Below are 20747 nucleotides of genomic sequence, written 5' to 3' on the forward strand. Positions count from 1 at the left end.
ATAAATATAATATAATATATAATAATATATTTTAATATAATATAATTAATAAAAAAATATTTTGATTTTCGGTTCGGTTCAATCACCGAATGGTGGCCAAAAAAAGCGGACCAAAAATCGAATTTAAAAAAAAAATCGGTTTGGTTTTTTGTTTGAACAGAAAATTCGGTTCAATCAGTTTAATCAAACTTTGAACACTCCTATTTTCTACTTCCATAAAAACAAAGTTCTCAGTTCTATTCTTTATATATATATATATATATATATAACATTGATACTTTTTATATAATTTTTATTAATTTTAGACGTGTCTGATAGAAAAATATAAACAAATGATCATTCCGCTTAAGAATAAATATGATTTAGGGTATTTCAATTAATATACATTTCGTAAACCAAAGATGATTACTTTCATAAATGTGATTGTATTATTAGTATCAAATTATAGTTATTAATTTTTCACTTAAAAGTGGATGATTAACATTCAATTTTTAGTAGTACTTACATATAATTATCATCGTAGACCCGTAATTCATCGATTTTAAATATAATTAACATTCAAGCATTTAAATTAGACATTCAAGAGTCTCTTCACCGATTCTTTTTTCCTATTATAGTATTATACATTTGGCAATTTCAATTGAAAATAGAAAATTCAATCAAAATATGGAATGACTTTTCAGTCTTTAGATGTTCAATTCATCTAAGTCGATGATATAAATAAATCTGAAGATGTGTAAATTTTGTTCCATCTATTCAAGTCGCGTCAGGTCACCCGTAATTCATTGATTTTATTTTTTTTTATTATATAGAAACTCATCATATTTAGGTTCAGTGGCAATTTCAATAATAAAAAAAAATGCAAACTCCCATATGATATTGCAAATCAAAAAAAAAATAATTTACCTCTTTGTATTTTTTAAAATACAATAATTTACTCAGTGTATTTTTTAAAATAAAACAGTTTACTAGATAGAAAGGTAAATTCTTTTATTAACATGCACTTCAAGTTTTCTAGCCCATGGACTCAACAACTAATTGTGATTGTTTGTACGCTGTCCATTCCGTGTCGCTTGTCGTTTGGGAAGAAGCTACACCATCTTTCCATTCTGAAATAGCATACTTCGCTCTTTTGGTTCATAAGTATTCTCTTCGTTCGCCCCCCCCCCCACCCCACCCCACCCCACCCCACATTTCCTATTTAAGTACTGTCGCCTTCATTTAGTCAATTGAGCTCTTTTTCTTCATCAGACTCTTTATATTATACATAGGCGGCGCCACAACTTAATTTTGTAGTTTGTGATTGCTCTGCTGCACCAAACAAAAAAGAAAGACTTGCTCTCCCAATTCAGAAAGACAGGAACCTCAAGCGATAGCGAGCATGGAATGGACTCAAAAAAGTCCATTTTGCAGCTGAGTTGGGGAGCCTCAAAATGCATCTAATGAGGGCGACCTAAAATGCACAGCAAGCCTACCCCTTGGACCGGGCTTGTGGACGTTGGAGGCGGTACCCATCCCCTTGGTACAAGGTGGAGGGGGGATTCCTTCCCAATTCGAAAGAAGCTAAATTGAATTGAAATGGAAGGATAGCATACTGAGCGAACGGAGTTCACTTAGCTTTCCTTTCTTTCGCAAAGGAAGAAGCATATAAGGTTCGAAGGGATTCTAAAATCCTAAATGGTAAAGTGCAACCACTATTTAGAAAAAGGGGCGGCTACTTAGAAGCTAGGAGTTCATACTAGGAAAATCAGGTTTTATTAGATAATATGGTAATTAAATGACTCTGAAAGAAGAGGCGAGAGCTTGGTCGAAGAACAAGCTTAAAGCTGACATCCTAAGGAGACAAGGAGCTAGCAGTTGAAAATTCGATTGAAAGTCTGTCTGTAAGATGAGAATTTTTTTAAGTATACAATTGGTTGCGAGATAAAATGGTAATGATGATAGTTGATGTGAGGTGTAAAAGACGTTACGCAGTGAAGATGCGTTTGAGATATATTTTTTTTCTTGAGATAATAAACTCAAAATAATTATATTTAGACCCCCTAATTTATATAGATAAATCATAAATTAGGAAGTATAATATAATTATCGCTCAATATTTTTCCGAAAACAAAAAAATATTTAACCTACTCAGATAAGAGAAGATGGAAATAATCGGACAAGCAAACACATTCTAAATACCTCAAACTTAACGTAGTTTCAATTTAGTTTGACAGCTTCCCGCATTCATTACATGAGACTGAATTTCTCTTACAAAATCAATCATACATTCCTAACTGTAACAAAAAAAAGTAAAAATAAAAATACGTTTCGTTTAATTGAAACTGTCGCAACGAATTTAAGTCGACCTACTTTTCTTTCACAAAAAAAGCCAAACCCTTTTTTTAAAATCATCTAAATGATGAAACCCTAGAAATTAGAAAAGGGGTAAGAGCAAACCCACGGCCCAAGCAAGCGAGTGCATTTATGCGAATTTTTACTCCTCCGCCAATTAAAATCCTATATCGCAAATAATTTGAAAAACCCAATAAATAAAAGATAAAACCCCCTCCCCCACGAACTCAATCCAAAATTCATTCGCTTCACAAGAACTCCTTTCCTTTACGTCTGCGTCTCTATGTTTTCGTCTTCTCCCTCGCGGAATCTCTCTAATACATTTGTATAGGTCAAGGGACAGGTTTTTGGATAGGAAGATTGGTGTGGCGTAGGAAATTGGATTTTGTTTGATCTTGGAACGATGTCAATGGAGTCGGGCGCCTTGCCGGACACCGGGTCGCCGGAATCCTCATCGGACTTTGCGTTCGCCTTCAACGACGTTAATTTCTCCGACAGGGTTCTCCGGATCGAGATCTTACCCGACACGACCGGATCCAAACCCGACCCGGATGACAGCCTCGCTGATTGGGCGCGTAACCGGAAGCGTCGCCGCGATGACCAGCTCAGTAATGCTGATGGTAATACTTTTTCTTGTGCGTTAATTCGTGATCTTTCTGCGTTGAAATGCCCTTTGGTGTCTTGTGTATTCTGATGGTTTTGGGTATTTCGGTGTTTATGGTGGGTTTTTCTTTTTTTTTTTTTATTTAAATTCTGTGAAATGGGTGAGTTTTGGGGGCGACCCTAGGGTTCGGAGGTTCTTTGGATTTTCTATTCGACTGGACTTTTCTTTGGAAATTTTGCGAGTCTTTATGTTTCAATTTTTTTGTTAAAAGGCATTTGGAAATCTTAACGAGTATGTTATTTGGAGGACAAAAGGGAAACTGGTGTATGGGTTTTTGCGGAGTTTTTTTCCCCGCAGTGAACTTTGTTGAATTTGATGTGATTGTTGGGTGATTTTGGAATTTAAATGCATTGGGATTGGGATTTCGGAGGTCAGTTGATGGTCAGAATGTTAGTTATCTCGTTTGGTTTTCCGGCCTATTGATAGAATAGTTGTATTTGAGAATAGTTATATTATATCTGTGTTTCGATAGCTGGAGTCCGTCTTGCAATAATTGGTGAAAGAGAATTTAGGTCATTTAATGGGTATGGTTTTGCTACTGCAATGAGTTTTGCTTGGCTGCTTGTGTGTATCTTTTTGTTTTTGGTTCTTCTCACTCTTCTCAGCATTGACATGAAACTTCTTAAACTTGTATTGTATTCCGCCGACGACCGTCTTAGGAGGCCAAGATAATTTTGTGTTACTGCCACCGATATTCTCCAGGTGACAATTTGAATTTGGTTCAGATCTGAGATCCTTCATACTTTCTGTGTAAAATATGGATGATACTCTGAGGATTCTGACTGGTGAGAAATTGGAACTCTAGAAGTTTTCTTAGTTGAACTTTCAAAAGGACAAACAAGCATGTAAATAGTTTTTATTATTTCAAATAGACAGAATTCCGTGTTTGATGAAAATCTCCTGACATACAAATTTTGTTGGTATTCCCTTGTGTCAAGGGAAGTTTCCAAATTTCCATGTTTTTCATGCATTAGTTATAAGCTGAGACACTCACATTTTTCTAAAAATTACTTAATTAAGAGGCATTTGGCACTCTGGTCTGATGTACATTAAAACTAAACAATTTCAATTTTCTACATCCTTTTACCATTTTTACGGGAAATTTTGACATACATTCTACCACCTTTCTTTTTGGGTGGGTCATGGAATTATTTGGTACTTCTCCTTTTCGTTTTTTGTACTACTATGTGGTCTTCGTTAAGAATCTATCTTCTACTCTTTCCCTGGATCTCCTCCAAATTCGGTTCGACCCGCTAGGGTACATTTACTCTGAAGTTTGTGTTCTACAAATTGATCCGACTATTGTCCGTTTCATGGAAGAGTAACAGACATCTTATATTTGAAAGTAATAAGGACCAAAACTGATGCGGCATTCTTTGTCAAAATTATTTTAATTGTTCCATAATTCCACTTACAGTATGTAACTGAATCACTGATCAGTGGTATCTGAATCATGAAATATCTATCTGTCTTTTTGTTCTATGGCTGGCAGTGACCCGACTTACTTTTTTTAGGTTATTTAATGCAAAAAAAAGTGGATCATTTTGTGCTTGTTTTATGCAAACAAGCTTACTTTTCCATGCTTCAACTGATAATTTGGCCATCCCTTGTGTGACGTGCCACATGCTTGGAGATTTTTTCCTTGTGAATTATGCGGGTGGTCAATTTGTTTATGTTTTTTAATTTTTCAGAACGGGCAGAACAACGCGAAGAGCAGATTTTAAATTGCAATATGCCGGATTTAGAAGATGGTGTTACTTATGAAAATCAAGAGGAGGAAGCTGTTGCTATGGTTGAGGAGTCACCTGCTGGTGCAGAAACAACAATCAATCAGTCCGGTATGATTTATAAATCCTTTGAGTTGCTTATTGAGGGTCTAACCTTATTTTACTCCTTAAAATCCTCCTACCTTAAATAAAGTGAGAACATTAATGAAATAATTCTTCATCTAGAGTCTTAGTATAGCACAAGAATAGCATCAATGCATATCCTATCCCAATTCCTCTTCTGAGTTTTATGTATGGCATTAGATTTGAATTATTTGAGTAGTAGAAAAGGTTAATTTGGTAGTCTTATAGGTCAAGAAGCCGCTCAGGGCAGTGAAGCATCCTCTAGCATGGACTACTCAGAAGTCCAAGTCAAGACTATACACATCAGCTCTCCAATTTTGGCAGCAAAGAGTCCATTTTTCTATAAGGTAAGTCAGGTTCAATGTGATATTTTTTGCTTCTTTACCCCACTCTGTACTAAATTCGTAAATTTGTGTTTAATGTGGCTTCTAGTTGTTCTCAAATGGAATGAGAGAGTCAGAGCAGCGACACGTGACTCTACGTATCCAAGCCTCAGGTAACTTAGTTACACATCCTTGTTGCTGAAGCGTTTTGTTAAAATTTCAATCCGCTCAGTGTTGAGATTCTTTTGTTCCTATGAGCTTTGAAATTCCTAATTTGATTTATTCTACAAGGGTGCTCAGACTATGATCTTTTTAGAACATTGCATTTGTAAGACAGTTCTGCTTGCCCTGTTTTTTGGATAAATTAAATCTTTCTTAAACATGGAAAATAATAAGATATTTCCGAGTTTGATTTTTGACAGAGGAAATTTGTTTTTAAGGTACTTAGCTTTCAATATATGGTTGCACGTTTAAATGAATGCATTCAACTAAGCGTAGTTTGGTTCTCCCACTTTTGATGCAGAGGAAGCCGCCCTGATGGATTTGCTGAACTTTATGTATAGCAATACTTTGCCAAGAACTACACCTACAGCTTTATTGGATGTGTTGATGGCTGCTGACAAATTTGAGGTTGCGTCATGCATGAGATACTGCAGTCGATTACTGTGCAAGTTAAAGATGACTTGTGAATCGGCCTTGCTATATTTGGATCTTCCTTCAACTATTTTAATGGCTGATACAGTTCAGCCGCTGACAGATGCTGCAAAGCAGTTCCTTGCTGCACGCTTCAAGGATATAAGCAAGTAAGCACCCATCTAACATTCTAAAGAAATACTTGTGCTTCAATCTTATCAGTGTCATTGCAAGAATGATGCTGTGATGGATGGTGCTTTCATAGATTGTTGTCTTTCTGTTTATGTAGTTTCTGAATCAATTAACTCACATTTGATTTGCTATTGTATAGGACTGAATAAAGAAATGTTCCTTCGATTCATTTCATGATTACTAGCCCATGCTATTTAATTTATATGTTATAGGGGCATCTGTGGTAGGGGGACTTCATAGATAATCTTTTTGTGCTGAACATTGACCAATGTTTTTTTAGAGTTATATTGCAAGTTTTTGCTGCTTAAATAATGCTATTACATTTATTTGTCAGGTTTCAGGAAGAGGTGTTGAACCTGCCCTTAGCTGGTATTGAGGCAGTTCTTTTCAGCGATGATTTGCAGGTGGCTTCAGAGGATGCTGTTTATGATTTCGTTCTAAAGTGGGCCCGAATGCATTACCCAAAGTTGGAGGAGAGACGAGAGATATTAAGCACGCGCCTACTTCGTTTTGTTCGTTTCCCATGCATGACCTGCAGAAAGCTGAAAAAAGTCCTAACTTGCAGTGACATTGAACCTGAACTAGCCTCCAAAGTTGTTCTTGATGCTCTATTTTTCAAGGCTGAAGCTCCATATCGACAGCGTTCTCTTGTTGCAGAGGAGGCCAACGCTTCATTCCGTCGATTTGTGGAGCGAGCATACAAATACCGACCCGTGAAGGTGGTTGAATTTGAATCTCCTCGTCAGCAGTGTATAGTTTACCTTGATCTCAGGCGTGAGGAGTGTGCACAGCTCTTCCCTGCTGGTCGTGTCTACTCGCAGGCTTTTCACTTGGGTGGGCAAGGATTTTTCTTGTCAGGCCATTGCAACATGGACCAACAGAGTTCTTTTCATTGCTTTGGGCTGTTTCTGGGTATGCAAGAGAAGGGTTCGGTAGCCTTTACAGTTGACTATGAGTTTGCATCGAGAACAAAACCGTCGGAAGATTTTGTGAGCAAGTATAAAGGAAACTACACTTTCACTGGAGGGAAGGCCGTCGGCTACCGCAATCTCTTTGGCGTGCCGTGGACCGCATTTATAGCTGATGATAGCCCTTACTTCATCAATGGTATTCTCCATCTGAGGGCTGAGCTAACAATCAAGAAATGAGTATCTCCAATACCTAGTGTCTATAGCTTCCTTATGAAGTCCTAGACCAATGTTTAATTTAGTCGAGGCAAGTGTTTTTTGGATGGTTATTACAACTTTTATAGGGACTTCAGTGTACATATTCATCTGCTGGCAGAAACCTGTATGTCGGCAGTTTGGTGGAGCGTAAGAGGCTAAAGTTACTTCCGTTAGAGATGTTTCTGAGGGAAGGAATCTCAGTCCGGTCCATCTTAAATGGAATACTGGTACATTTTGCTTTGAATTCTCTCTTTCAAAACCCAGCATGAGACACTTTATAAAAAGAGAAGAAAAGAACCGCCTATTATTGATAAATTTCTGCTCCTGTCTCTATAAATGTGGGATGCATAATGGAGGGTTTCAAATCATGTACACGGACAAATTTAGAAGCGGCAAAATTTACACTAAAAACAATTTTGTAGACAAATTTGAAAGAAATCAGCACTTGTTTGGAGTGGTTGAAGAAGTAATTTATTACTTATAATTATTCACACATCTGCCCTTGATTTAGTGATAAAGTTGTTTAAGTCAATTTGGATATTTATTCGAAATTTATAGTCTTTTATATTGGACATCGTCGTATACAAATACTATATTACAAAATACTAATACAACAATCTTCCTAAGTGGAATGAGGTTGCATTACAGCAGAAGCCAAGGTCGTTCCTGGACTGTAGATTTCTCCATTCAAGAAGATTTCTGGTCGGATTCTTGGGGCTGACCTTTGTGGGATGAGAGAAATTCAAGAAATGGAAATGGATACAGATGAAGTATAGTTGTATGCAAACATATTACGTCTATTGCAGCAAAATGCCACGGGCTTAAGTGACTAACAAAACTCAGTCTGTTCTTCAGATAACAACTCTTCAACATGCATAAAACCTTAAATGTTGGAAGTACCTGTGGCCCACATGTAAACTCAACAAGAATTTCAGTGCACAAGATACACACACACAGAGGGAAGTTGGGACGTTTAGAAAGTTTTTGGCTCGTATATATGCATCCAGGTGTGTTTTAATTGAAGCTGAACACAATTTCTCCAAGAAGCCGTGACTTCATCTTACAAGGAGAAGAGGAAAACTGCCAAGGCAGAGCTAAACATATAAATCGGCCCTTCCAGGGATTTATGAGATGACACATTTTAATGTGTCATTCTGGCCAAATTGTAAGTCACCATTCCAAAAAAAGAAGAAGAATACTTACTTCACAAAAATTAGTGACGTCTTCGAAAGTTCAAGACGGCAGTAATGCCTGCATAAATTGAGTTAGTAGAATAAGAGGGACATGTATCACAACGTCAAGAAAACATTTATATTTTGTTAATGAGATTCCACCTACTGTTTGAAGTAGTTCACGTACAATTTTCTTTTTCTCCCATCAGCAGAATTGCAGTGTTGCTGATCTTACAATGTTTGCTTGTCCTGACATCCAGTTACCAAAGGATATCAAGATTTACATAGCATGCACTGATGAACACTATTACATGCCCTGCCTTCAGTCATTGTCAATATAAGCTGAAACAGCAGCTTAATGGTTTTCCAAATGTTTACTACTGTTGTGTGTTTCATGAAACAAAATGGAGCATGTCAAAGTTCTTATTGGTACTGTTAGACTTATATAGATAAATACCTTAGAGACAGAGACCAGAAATAACCGCAGGCGTCAAATCACGCCAATATGATCCTCAACTTGTTTCTATACAAAAACTAAAGCACAACATAGCAGTAAAAAGCAAATTAAGCATCATGATTGCCAAACAGATCATCAGGTAGCTAAACATCTCAGCAAATAAAGGAAATTATTGGAAAAGAAATATGTGTTCACTTATTAGCTGCATACACAACAATGCAGAGGCTACAAATATTTTTCAGAGCAAGAAAATCCTCATTAGTGGATACAACTCAAGTTCAAGAGCTCATTGCCTCAAGAACCCATGAAAAAACAATATCAATAACCGAGGTACACAGATCAAACCTCAGGCTAACGATTTGAACTATACTCGGGCTTTCCGAGCAAGCTTGGACCACTCGGTGTGGTATGATCCTGGGCGATCAATCCTCTCGTAGGTATGTGCCCCAAAGTAATCTCTCTGAGCCTGCACAAGGTTGGCTGGAAGCCTCCCTCGCCTATAGGTATCAAAATACTGCAAACTTGCCGACATTCCAGGAACACTAATACCCTTCTGAATCGCCAAGCCCACAACCCTCCTCCAGGCCGCTTGTCTCTGCACCATCTCCTTAGCAAATTCTGGGTCCACCAACAAGTTGGCCAAGCCCGGATTCCTCTGGTACGCTTGCTTGATTCTGTCCAAGAATACAGCTCTAATAATGCACCCACCTTTCCAAATTCTGGCCAACTCCCCCAAATTCAATCCCCATACCTTCTCCATGCTCTTGGCCCTCAACAGATTCATCCCTTGAGCATAACTACAAATTTTGGACGCATAAAGGGCCTGCCTAACATCATCAATCAACCTCTTCTTATCCACTGCCCCCACATTATTAATGTCCTCCTTCAATCCCTCCTCCTTGAAAATCTCTGCTGCCGCTTCCCTCTCTTCCTTCAACCCACTCATATACCTACAATCCAATGAAGCTGCAATTGTAGGAGCAGCAATGGACAGCTCAGCCGCCTGCTGCACAGTCCACTTCCCAGTGCCCTTCATCCCAGTTTTGTCCAAAATCTTATCTACCAAATGTCCATTACCAGTCTCCTCATCCTCCACCTTAAAGATATCAGATGTAATCTCAATCAAGAAGCTCTCCAGCTCCCCGCGATTCCACTCCCCAAAAATCTCCGCTAACTCTTCGTTGCCCAATCCTCCGACATTCTTCAGCACATCATACGCCTCAGAAATCAGCTGCATATCTCCATACTCAATCCCATTATGCACCATCTTAACAAAATTCCCGGAACCCCCTTCACCAATATAAGTCACACAAGGCCCATCATCCACCTGAGCGGCGACCTTCTCAAGTATATTATGGATGTTCAAGTAAGCCCTATGTGACCCACCAGGCATCAAAGATGGCCCATTTCTCGCCCCATCTTCCCCCCCAGAAACCCCCATTCCCAAGTAGAGCAAACCACTAGCTGAGGCGTCGACCATGCGGCGCTCCGTGTTCTCATACCACTCATTGCCTCCATCAATTATAGTGTCTCCAGGCTCCATATAGGCGGAGAGGGCGGCGATGGTTTGGTCGACGGGGGCGCCGGCTTTGACCAAGATGATGATGGAGCGGGGCTTCTTGATTGAGAGGACGAAATCTTTAGGCGTGTAGTGCCCGGAAAGAGGAAGCTGCCCTTCTCGGTGGGCGCGATCTAGAGTCTCGTCGACTTTGGAGGTGGTCCGGTTGTAGACGGAGATCGGAAAACCTTTCTCGGCGATGTTCAGGGCTAGGTTTTGGCCCATGACCGCCAGACCCGCTAGACCGATCTGGGATAGCGTAGCTGACTCCATTGCTGCTAGAGCTCAAACTACGATCTTGAAGTACGCAAATGAAAGATTGAGAGAGAGAGAGTGTTTGAGAGGGAGAGAGAATGGAGCCGGAGATATAAGACGAACTGGAACATCATGCGGCATTCCTAAAATGACCAAATTATCCTCCATACCAATTTTGAAATATATATTTATTTATATGTATTTTGATTTAAAATACATTAAAAACTAAAAACAAATACAAAAAATTCAAACAATTTTCATTTTACACAATTATAAAAGTAAACATTAGAAATCTTTCTTTATATGGTTATTTAATAAGATAATATTTTTTAGAAAAATTAAGCTTGAAATTTATAATACATATATATAGAAAGTTTGATTGAATGGATGGAAGTGGAGGGGGTATAGAGGTAATTTCGTGATGGGCGGACTCGTCGAGGGGGTGAAAGGGTGGCGACTTGAGCTACCACCGAGGGGTTGTCTTATATGATGATTGCGTGCGATGATCTCTATGTAGCTGGAAACGTCGTCGTATTTGCTGATGGGGGTGGGGCTTTGCGCCGTGTTTGGTTGATTGGTTGGTGGAAAAGGGCAATATCGCTGCCATCAGGACAAGCGATTGTGGGCTCAAAAAGAGCAAATCTAAAATAAAAAAAGTACAAAATAAACCCCCCACAAATATCAAAAAATGTTTTAAAATTTAAAATAAAATATTGCGTGCTTTTAAGTTTTTTGGAAAGAAAAAAAAAGTAAGAAATTCTTAATTTATTTAAAATTTCAATAAATTCTTTAATGTTTAATTATAATCATTGCTAACACTTTTACAAGTTTTATTATTTTATTGTAATAAAAAACTTTTCAAGAACTTTTGGTTTAAAAATAAAATTTATAAATTTAGAAAATATCTAAGTTAAAAATGTTTATTAAATAAACTTTGAGGGCATATGCTTATAATTTTTCTCAAAACATCTTATAACATTTTTAAAAAACTTTCTAAAATATCGAAATTAACAAGTTAGGAGCTTATACAAAACCAAAAAATTAAAAATTATTTTTAAAGTTTTAATAATTATTAATTACAAAATTATGGTTAGTAGTTGCATAATTATATTTTATCAGAATATTTTGAATTTTTTTAAATATTTTATAAACTTTAAACATATATGATATTATTTTTTTAAATTAAAGTAGTCATGTAGTGCCCCCCTCCCCCACCAAACCCAAAAAAAGAGATTATTCCTAGAATGTATGATAATTATATATTTATTTAGAACAAAAATGAATAAAAAAATCACGAGGAAGTTTATTAAAATTTAACATAATTATAATTTTTTCGTTATTTAAAAAATATAATATCCTTTTGAAATATACGATCATCTAACAAATATTATCTATAATAGATTATCACAATAAAATATTTAATTAACGATTATTAATTTATACTATGTAAAAAGAAAAAGTCCCTTTTTTTTTTATAAATGACAGTTATGACACTGCAACACCGATTTTATCGTTATATCAATAATATTCCACAATTGATTTTTTTCTTTTTTAGAAATATAATGTATTAATTCTTTATTCATAATATATTTAAAATATAAAATAATATTTATTATACGTACATAAAAATTGCTCTAGCAAAAAAGTTGGGGGTGAATTGAGACACAAGTGTCATGTTGTCGGCAATGGCTTCATCAATCAGTAATCAACTTCCTTCACTTCACTTCACTTGTAGGCTTCCATTCATAATAATAATTATAATAATTCACACGTGCCTTCGCACGTGGCGTTTTGTACTACTAGAAAATAAATGAGCGTATAATATTTATTGTAAAGTCAAAACTCATCATTCATAAATTTCAATAGAAAGAAATAAATTATTATGCCCAAAATTTAAATAAAATAAAAAAAAAAAGAGTTGTAGATATTGTTAGAGGTGTTCAAAGTTGGATTAAATTCGATCGAACCGAACAAAATCAAAAAATTCGATTTGGTTTCTATTTATTTATTATTTTGGTTTTTTTTGTCGTAATCGAAAATCGAATTTTCTTATTGTTTATATTATATTATATTTATATAGTAATATAAATATATTATATATTTAGATATTGAATATTGTAGTTGTATATTTGTGATTTGTACTATTAAATTTGAATTTAAATTAAATAAATGGATTGCTATTGTGTTCTTTTCTTTTGATTTGAAATCTTGAATTGCATTTCACAATACATTTTATTTTTTAAACTTTGATATTTTGGTACATGTCTTTAAAATTGAAAAAGTATCAAAATTATTTATATATATATATTATTAAAAAAATAATTTTTCAGTTATATATATTATTAAAAACATAATTTTTCAGTTTTACCGCCAAATCAACTTTTCAATTAATCAAAAATTCGTTTCGACTCGCAGAAATACACACCCCTAAATATTGGTGGGGATAAATACCTTAAATTTGTGATTGTCACGTGGATTAAATAGCGAAGCACTAATTTCTAAGTTGTTTAGTGGTTGGAAATTTATTTTCATCATATATATGATTATTTCTCACGTGTGTTTACTATCTTAAATCAAATTAGTTGATATTGTCGTAAAATTACTCCGTTCTTCATTTCCATGGATGGATTATTTGGTGGAATTTCCGTTTCCTTACAACGACATACTTGGACCACTTCCTTTGCTCGGATATTTGCAATAACTTCTATACTTATGGTGAAAATAAATTATAAAACAACGTATTGTGACAGTCAGTATATTAAAACAGAAACATAAAGGCTATCAAAATAAGTGCGCATACCTGGATGGTTCATTTGATTTTTTATTTGGGCATGTAAGAAAATATTTTATTTTTGTTTAGCTGTAGATAAATATAAGATTATTTGTCTTTATCCAAAAAATTTATAAATTTATTAGATAAATATTTGAATTAAAATATGAAACTAAGAGAGGGGAATTAGAATTGAGTGAGAGAGGAGATTTTGGTAATTTCAGGGTAAAGCAACAAGAGAAACAAACGGTAAAAAAAGGCGCCTTAGCTGTTTATTCCCAAAAGAGAATTAGCCAATCCATTAATGGCAGCTTAAGCAGTAGATTATCAATTAATGGCAGCTTAATCAGTATTAGCAGTGGATTATCCATTAAATTCTGGATCATCATTTCCGATACTGCTTTTTGTTCGCTGTAGAGTCTCTCTCAAACTCAATCCCCACTTCCATTCACCTAACGGAGGGAATCTTTTTGTCGTTTTTACCTATTCTGCGCGGGTACGACGTCGTACAAAGGCGGATGGGTGGCCGGGGATCGAATCACCGGCTGTTTTCGGCTTCCAGTTTCCAGAATCGGATTTCCTTCTTGATGCTGTCCATGTTTGCTACCATGGCGTCCCTTTATGTTGCTGGCCGGTGTGTATTTCATCTGCTTCACGCAGTAACTTGTGTTTTTTGGAGGAAAAGCACATATGTATATGTACATTGTATATAATTTTGATAAACGGATTGGTTGTAGATTGTGGCAGGACGCGGAGAACAGGGTTTATTTGATTGACGAGCTTGATAAGAGAACTGGCCAGGTTAAAATTATTTGCTATTGATTCATAAAATTTCCTTCTCTTTTTATTTTTAAAATTTTTAACTGATTTAGAGTTTAGCATTGCTGTATAAATAGGCAAAAGATGATTGCGAGGAAGAAAGGAAAAAATGTGGGTTTTAATTTTAACAACTGTTTTACTTAAACCTGGTGTCAGTTTGAGGTCGAGCATCTTAATATTTCGATAATTACCGTTTGATGTGCTGATCCGTATTAGTTTCAAACTCAGTGCAGTTCGAAGATCATTTAGCTTCATCTTGTTTATGATTATTTAATTTATCCGGAGAGCTAAGAGCTTAAAAGAAGTCTAGTAACATCACTCTGTAGGGTTGACATTAGATTGGTTTCGATAATGGACATTTATATGTTTGTGGGTGCTGAAAGATAGTCACTTTCCATCAGTAGAGCAAAATTGAAGGACCAAACAGTAATTTAACCACGTTTGATAGTATTGCAAACATACTACTGGATGCCGCAATAGTGCTCATGAATCCATTCTGCTTTATGTGGTTATATTATACATTAGAGAAAATGCCATTAGGCAATCTGACACATGCTGCTCATTGCCAACTTGGGAACTGCCACCCTCAATTTGAATTCTGCCGCAAATTGTGTTGCTATTTTTTGTTAATTATTCGACACTTAACCCACAAATTTATTTCATATTCGTCTCTTTCTGTATCAGGGGAAGTCTTCCATTTCTGTTGATGACACGTTAAAAATCATCACTTGCAGGTAAATTTTGTCTGGATATCTACTGCATTAGTGCGTCCACGCATGCACGTGGAAGATATGCATTTCGTTGAATCAATTAGCCTTATAGTGATAATCCCTTTTTTTGTCAGAGAACAGCAGAAGAAATTAGCTGCTCTTCATGTTGATCTGGAACAAGCTAGGCAGGAAGGTTTTGTGTCTAAACATCTCTCGTTAAATGGTGGAACTACAAAGAAAAAACTTTTAGCGGTCATCGGGATAATTACAATGTTTGGGCGCAAGAACAATAGAGATGCAATTCGTAAGGCCTGGATGCCTACTGGTACGCAATTCTTACATGCCGTGAGTTTTGTCCATTTCCTGTCATGAAAAGTGGGTATACAAAAAGCAACATCATTTCCATGCCAATATTATGTTTTCTTCTGATTTCTGAATAACAAAATGAGTGCTGGAATCCCTCATAAGGAAATGGAGCACATTAAAAGTACCAAGGGCCTTGATCCTATTCACTACCCACAAATACCAACTTTCAAGTTTCAAGTTTTTGGCTCTCTAAACCACCCTTCCTCATGCTTTCCATATGCTTATTTTTGCCTTTGCATAGTTGCTTCTCAAGTATTGCTAATGCAGAATTCACTGAATGTAGGTGATGCTCTCAAGAAACTGGAGGAGGAAAAAGGCATTGTAATACGATTTGTAATAGGGAGAAGGTCAATATACTGGTGACTCAAAATTGACAGAAGAATTCCTTAGAGCTCTATGTTTGACTAATTTTACACATCAATGCAGTGCTAATCATGGGGACAGTTCAGACAGGGAGATTGACAGTGAAAATAGGCAGGCTAATGACTTCACAATTCTTGTATGTTGAGTTTCACATAGCTAATTTTAATCGGGTTTTAATCCCTTACATCACATGAAGAAAGACTGGTGACACTTGGGCCCTCTACCTTTGGCAAAGTACTTTCCCTGATAGTAAACAATTAGTGAACAGACTTCTCCATTTATCTAACCGTTTGTTTTTAACTATAACTAGCAATCCCCTTCTCCATTGTGAGAACAGTTTGAGGTGAAGATCCTTCCATTATACACAAGCATTTCTTTTCTTGAGAGAAAGCCCCTTAATTGTGAGAAGAGCAAGGTCTTTAGCCATTTATCTACCATGCTTTTCTTGATTTCCATTTCCATTCCCCCGCTTTCTTCATACAGGCTAATCTTACCATTTGACTACATCACTTCAACTTACTAGCAAAATTTATTTTTCTGGGTGTTTCTAAACATTCAGATACAAAGGGCATAAATCTGGCTCTGTCTGCGCCTTCATGCTGTTTTTGTCTACTTTCTCAATCTACGTCCACACATACTACCATCCTGGAGAATCCAAGAGTAGACATTAGTCACACATGTAACTGTGTTATATGCTCTATTGGTCTATAAGATCATGTTATGCAGCTTGTACTTGTATGCTTTAAGTTATAGAAAAATTGATGAGTTTTTAATCATTTCCTTGTTAGGAAAATCACATGGAGACTCCTGAAGAGCGACCACAGAAGACAAAATTGTTCCTCATTCATGCCGTGCAGCACTGGGATGCTGAGTTCTATGTTAAGATTAATGATGATGTTTATGTCAATATTGGTATGTTTTGCTGGATATATAAAATGTTGAAGATCTTTGTTTATTGCTTGCTCTAACATGGTAGCTATGCTACGGCGGGCTTTTCTGTAACTTCAATACAGGCACTTTTTTATATTAAATTCATATTGCATGATTTAGGTGTCAGACAGTTTTGTCAATGATTGTAAAGTTGAAAATTTTCTACATAACTTGTTCTTGATTACCTCTTTGAGACTTCTACATGACAGGACATTGTCTAGGAAGGCTGTTCTGGTGTTGGAAATGAGTTCATAACCACTGACCTTATTGGGTCTTCCCAAAATCCGAGTGTTTCCAGTTGCTAAACATGTTAGTTGATTGGCTACCCATGGGGTTGTGAAGTTGGGTTAAATAATATGTTGAGTTTGTGATTTGATATGACTTTGATGTTCTGTTGGTAAAAGTTGGTTGTTGGTCTCACCTAGAGCGTCTTGCAATCTGAAACAAGTATTTCAATAATTGGCACAGGGCACCTGAGAGAACCTTTCAGTCAAATAGTTTTGCTAGTAAATAGTATTTAAATGCTTTTGTAATCAAAGCAGCTTTTTTTGTGGATTCGAAAGTTCCTCAATTCACTTCAACTCCCTCTCCAATAGCTCATATACTCATTTTGGCTAAATGTGTAATGTCAAGCTTTCTGTTCTAGCATTCTTGAGGTTTAGTAAAGACCTTAAGGTTACATGATAGCCAGTAGAAATTTCAAATAAGCCTCAGAGACAGGCTTGCAGTAATCATGCCCCTTTACAACTTGCTTTATGCTGCAAGAACTAATAGGAGTTTGAAGCATTGCTATGTTTTGGCATTGCTTCTCTTATATGATCATTCCTTGTTGTGCAGATGCACTTGGAGCTGTGCTTGCAAGTCATTTGGATAAGCCTCGTGCTTACATTGGATGTATGAAGTCGGGAGAAGTTTTCTCTCAGCCGTGAGTTAATTTGAAACCTTTATCTGAATCATTTCTTTGGGATGGAAGATTGAGAAGAACCTTTAACGTTTTAATGGTAATGCATATCTTTTCTGGTTTGCAGGAAACAGAAATGGTATGAACCTGACTGGTGGAAATTTGGTGATGGGAAGTCGTAAGTAATAGATTTGTTTCCTTATTTTATTTACTCCATCTTACTTTTTGCTTGAGACTTGAGAAATTTTATTCATGCTGTCATGTCATTGATATTAGCCTATGTGTTACCTATTTGCCTTTACTTTAATGTTGAAGTCAGAGAAACAAGGGTAAAATATGATTAACTTCCAGTTTGAAGTTGTTTCTTGTATGGGCAAGATATGAATTTAAAGAAAATAGAACTCGGGAAATGAAGAAAAAATTTCAGTTGTTCCTAATGATGAAACCTAGCAATGCAAGGGGGAGCATTAAATTATTATGAGTAATTATTGATTAGATACCCAATGTCTTAAATATGATTCCGACTTTTTTGGCATCTTGGAGTTAAAGATATTTTGGGCTGCCGCATCTTGCTACCTGCAAGAGAAAGATATCATGTGATGAAGAAACTATGCACCATATAATATGTCCCTGATTGGATATGCTTCTATTTTGTCTTTAAAAGTTCCCTCTTTATGTCCTCTGTCATTTGCCTGGGTATTCTTAGCTTAACTGCTGAGCTGCCTTGCCAGCTTCTAGTGGAAGGTTGATATCATGCTAATTTCTAGGTTCTCTTTCATAGTCTGGATTCCAATCTCTCTGGAGCACGCTTTACCTTCCCCTTTTCTTCTTTTATTTATTGAGTTGAAATGTACTGCCTCACTTGACTGCAAAAGTAACCGTCTTTCTATGTAGATACTTCCAACATGCTTCTAGTGAAGTATTTGCAATTTCACAAGCATTGGCTCAGTTTATTTCAATCAACAGGTATGTTCACCATCGTCATGTCTTTTTAATCAATTCTTCTCTTCATTTTCCATAATGCAATGAAATGTTTGTATTTGATTGTTGCTCTTCGTGATTTTGCAGATTGGTCCTCCGCACTTATGCTCATGACGATGTCAGTGTTGGATCATGGTTCATTGGGCTTGATGTGAAGCATGTTGATGAAGGGAAGTTTTGCTGCTCGTCCTGGTCGTCAGGTTGCCGCTATATTCTTGTCACTATCTAATTTCCCTGTGAAATAAGTTTATAGAACTCATGCAGCTGGATGTCCCATTCCCCATTCCAGCTATATATGTTTTCTCATTTTCATACTCAAAAGAAAAGCAGTGTTTTTACCATCATCTGGATTTTGTGTTAATCTTGTCTCCTAGGACTTCCTAATATCTGTGTGAGATGGGTACTCAACTTTTTTTCCGCACGATCAGGAAAAATTGATGCTTCCATATCATCTGTGCTCCTCTTGCCACAATTAGGACATGGCATGACTAGAAGCATAATCTTATAGCATTCACAACCATCAGAAATTTGCATGGTTTCTCTATGCTATCCCTTGTCATCTGGAAACAATAGCATATCCCCTGTCAATCTAATCTGTTTGAGCAGCAAGATGAGAGATGAAATTTGTTAGTTGCAACTCCACATTGATGAGTGCTTTTACTAATACTGACATTAATCCATTTCTTTTCTTTTAGTTAGTAGGGAAGCTTTTGCCTACAATATAGCATCTGAATATTCAATACCTTATACTTCAATTTTGTGTTTACAGGAGCCATTTGTGCGTCCGTGTGATTCAACTCTGGCAGTGGAAAAATGCAGGCACCTGACCTACAGTGCCCAGCATATTAGCTAGGTATGTTTTGGCTGACTCAGTAAACATTGTAGACATGATTCAAGAGACGCTCCACAAGAATGTCATAGAAGCATACGCAACTGAAAACACATGTTTACTGCTCTAGAGATGTAGCGTCGGCTGTACCAAACGGATTTGTAATCCAACAGTTTTATACTATTGATATGTATTGCAGAGTACATAATTGCAATATCATCACATCCTTTTTTGTTTTTCGATCTGAAATTCTTGTTCGAGTCCAGATCAGTCCGGAAAGCAGAGATTAATATACAGCTTCCAGTGGGACCTTAACATCATCGAATTAGTCTGTAGAATCTTAAAATCTAAGAAAAAAATGGTTGGTGTATGTGAGATATTATGTCCAAATATTGATGAAGCAGGCAGATAATGAAGAACGCAAAATACAGCAATTTAACACAGCTTGTTCTTAGTAGCTGAGTGTTAAAAACAGAAAAAGTGAAATATCAGTTTGGGAAGCCACTCTCTTATCAGAGCCAGGTTTCGATCCTGGGACCTGTGGGTTATGGGCCCACCACGCTTCCGCTGCGCCACTCTGATTTTGTTGCTATTCCTTTGTGTAGATTAATTGGAATCGAATCAAGCAAAATTTTCCCCCCTTCTTGAGTTATATTCAAAGACATTGGATACTGTGAAAAGCAAATTTTATATGAGTAACTTTAGCCTTTCTTTTTAATTATTAACAATTATTATGTTTTATGAACCCTATGTATCTATATATTTCACATAACTTCATTTCACTCTTTACTAATTACTTATTAGGGGAATATTATACTTATGTTTAATTATACAATCAATTATTGAATCGAACGTTTATTTTTTGTGCCAAAAGATATAACTGATAAAAATAATACAATTTAAATCTTTTTTTTTTAGTTGTATATACCAACACATCATTAGCTAGAGGTTTTTAAATTGATTTGATTAAAAAAAATGTTACAAACTTAAATAAGAAGAACGAAAAACATTGTAATTTGGCAAATGAAAATATTTCATTGGCTATATATATATATATATATATATATATATATACATGTCCAAGTGAAGAGTCCAATTTTGTAGTTATCAAAAATATAAAAATAGAAGAACCAAAATTGACAAGATAGAATCATTTGAGCCCATTAACATCTACCAGACACTAACACATGCTTTACACTTTATATCCATTTATATGTGCTTCACCTCAATCCCTCCTGATCAAGAACAACAACTCTCCAAATCTGCCAAAAAAAGAAAAAAAACATAGTTGACAGCTTTATGTGATTATATTTTTATTTAAAAGTATATAATTTAATTAAATATTTATCCAATTCTGGCAACTATATCGATATGGACTGTTGTTACAACCTCCAAATAGTTTAGAGGCAAATTGAATTTTTTTTATTATAAAATAATATAATATACGATACTGATATGCATAAAAATAAATTAG

General features: G+C 35.9%; 3 protein-coding genes across 3 annotated transcripts; 2 read left to right on the forward strand and 1 right to left on the reverse strand.

The window, feature by feature from the left end:
* Positions 1-2508: 2508 nt before the first annotated feature.
* LOC105158466 (BTB/POZ domain-containing protein POB1) lies at positions 2509-7406 on the forward strand. Its single transcript, XM_011075240.3, has 6 exons — positions 2509-2954; positions 4690-4836; positions 5077-5195; positions 5281-5344; positions 5695-5974; positions 6331-7406. The coding sequence occupies exons 1-6, from the start codon at positions 2738-2740 to the stop codon at positions 7142-7144; spliced, it is 1641 nt and encodes a 546-aa protein (XP_011073542.1). The 5' UTR covers positions 2509-2737; the 3' UTR covers positions 7145-7406.
* Positions 7407-8943: 1537 nt separating this feature from the next.
* On the reverse strand, positions 8944-10702 carry LOC105158468 (6-phosphogluconate dehydrogenase, decarboxylating 3, chloroplastic-like). Its single transcript, XM_011075254.3, has one exon. The coding sequence runs from the start codon at positions 10620-10622 to the stop codon at positions 9156-9158; it is 1467 nt and encodes a 488-aa protein (XP_011073556.1). The 5' UTR covers positions 10623-10702; the 3' UTR covers positions 8944-9155.
* A 2964-nt stretch (positions 10703-13666) lies between these two features.
* On the forward strand, positions 13667-19522 carry LOC105158478 (hydroxyproline O-galactosyltransferase HPGT1). The gene is made up of 12 exons (XM_011075266.3): positions 13667-14008; positions 14112-14175; positions 14878-14927; positions 15038-15228; positions 15553-15616; positions 15696-15768; positions 16421-16544; positions 17400-17487; positions 17591-17641; positions 18358-18429; positions 18532-18644; positions 19214-19522. Exons 1-12 carry the CDS (start codon positions 13893-13895, stop codon positions 19234-19236), a joined length of 1029 nt encoding a protein of 342 aa, XP_011073568.1. The 5' UTR covers positions 13667-13892; the 3' UTR covers positions 19237-19522.
* Positions 19523-20747: the final 1225 nt, after the last annotated feature.

This window comes from Sesamum indicum, linkage group LG1 (genome assembly GCF_026168435.1).
Source record: "Sesamum indicum cultivar Baizhima isolate 11 linkage group LG1, ASM2616843v1, whole genome shotgun sequence".
NCBI classification, from domain to species: domain Eukaryota; kingdom Viridiplantae; phylum Streptophyta; class Magnoliopsida; order Lamiales; family Pedaliaceae; genus Sesamum; species Sesamum indicum.